Genomic DNA, 1,969 nt, shown 5'->3' on the forward strand with positions numbered 1-1,969 from the left:
GCCATTCTATCACTACTCTTTCTTACCGTGCTTACTTTTCCGTCGACCCAAAGTTACTAATAAATTTTAAGGTTATAGTTAACTTTAAACGATATACTTTAAAGGATAAATATAACAACTCAACACTGAACACAACATTTATCACATAACAACTAAAAAAAGGTTAAAGGTTAGTTGAAACTTTCTTTGAATACCTAATTTCCTCTGCTCCAAATGAGTCACGAGGCGGGCATTTCCCTCATTCCCACTCCCTAATGGAGACAACGACCTAACAGTTTTTAGCGGTCACACTACAAAAAATTATGTCCAAAACTTTGTGCACTCAGTCTCAGCTATATGTGACCTTTGGTTAGTGTTATTCTACTCTACGGGGCAGGGCCAAGAAAACGAAGGAAGCTCACAGTGAATGCACGCGAGTCTAAAGCCAGTCTAGAAAACCCCAACACCCAGAATTATAACTGAAATAACAACTGACTGAACTTGACACCTTTTGTTTAGAGATAGCGAGAGCCAGTTTCCCCTCCGTCCCCAGTCTATCCCGTTGACTACTCGATGTCTAGTTCAGAATATGAGCAAATTTCATAACTTCTTGACCACCCCCACCCCTCCACTCCCCCAACCACTGCAAAAAAAAAACCTTTAAAAAGAAGGAAAGGAACCCAAAGTCCTATAAGACTGTCACAAGACTTGAGCTAGTGCATCCACATGGGCAGCTTCTTCCGCAGGAGTAAGGGTTAACAGAACAGTCAAGAGGGACGGTTAGATTCTAGAGACTGGTGCACATCCTAACTTAACTAAAACTAAGGCGTCTTATCTAGGTGGTACTAAAGAGTTAAATAATAAATGACACACCAGCACATACAGACAAACTTACAAAGGGAAAGAAATATATACGCACAAATACAGACTTACTAGACTCTCATAGAGAAACAGAAAGGGAGAAGGAGAGAGAGACAGACAGACAGACAGACAGACAGAGAAACAGAGAGAGAGACAGAGGGAGACACAGAGAGAGACACAGAGAGAGAGAGAGACAGAGACAGAGAGACAGAGATAGAGGTTGAAGGGACAAGAGAGAGAGAGGGAGATATAGATAGATAGATCGGAAGATTGGGAGATGGAGAGACATAGAGGGAAGGAAAAAGAGAGGGGGAGAGGAAGAGAGGGAGAAAAAGAGAGAAAATGAGAGTAGAAGAGATAAGAGAGAGAGAGAGAGAGAGAGAGAGAGAGAGAGAGAGAGAGAGAGAGAGAGAAGAGAGAGATAGAAAACGAGAGACAGAGAGAGAGAGACAGAGAGAAAGACATACATGAATGCATACTAACAAACACACACATAAAGACTTACTTGACTCACCAAACACTACTGTCCTGACACATCAAGAGGAATCCAAAATCCGAGGGGTGGTCGTCGGGGCGGTCTCAGTGGCTGCTCATCAGTGAAGGTGCGCAGAGTGAGTTCCACACGCAGAACCTCAACAGATCGGCGGCGCTCCAGCGTTTGTTGGGGTCCTTACGCAGCAGCTGGCGTAAGATCCTCCTATAAGGCTCCTTAACGTCTTTACACTGGTCTGAGAAGGCCAAGAGGTCTTTGATGCCTTCTGAGCGTTGCCTGTAGATCAGCATCCACATGGACACTCCCAGGCTGTACATATCCAGCTGTGGAGGGGAAGAGAAGAACAGTACGGAGATCAGTTGAGCTTGATACAAATATCTATCTATCTATTTGTATGAAGGAGAGAGAGGGAGAGAGATACAGAGAGAAAAATAAGAAAGAAAGACAGGGAGAAAGGGTGAGAAGGAGAGATAGAGAGAAGGATAGAGAGGCCGAGAGAGTAACAAAGATTAGAAAATAAGTTCATCGATTCTTAAGGCTTTTGCCCCATATTACCAACACATATAGTTCCATGGAACAAATATCTATCTATCTATCTATCTATCTATCTATCTATCTATCTATCTATCTATCTAT

General features: G+C 42.9%; 1 protein-coding gene across 1 annotated transcript in view; it reads right to left on the reverse strand.

Annotated features, from left to right (window-relative positions):
- Positions 1-1,419: 1,419 nt before the first annotated feature.
- Positions 1,420-1,969, reverse strand: part of LOC106012581 (aurora kinase A-like) — a 4,458-nt gene continuing 3,908 nt past the window's right edge. Inside the window, exon 3 of the mRNA XM_013085930.1 lies at positions 1,420-1,656. Within this exon, the coding sequence (XP_012941384.1) occupies positions 1,420-1,656 (237 nt within the window). The remainder of the gene's footprint in view (positions 1,657-1,969) is intronic.

This window comes from Aplysia californica, unplaced genomic scaffold (genome assembly GCF_000002075.1).
Source record: "Aplysia californica isolate F4 #8 unplaced genomic scaffold, AplCal3.0 scaffold00016, whole genome shotgun sequence".
Taxonomy (NCBI): Eukaryota; Metazoa; Mollusca; class Gastropoda; order Aplysiida; family Aplysiidae; genus Aplysia; species Aplysia californica.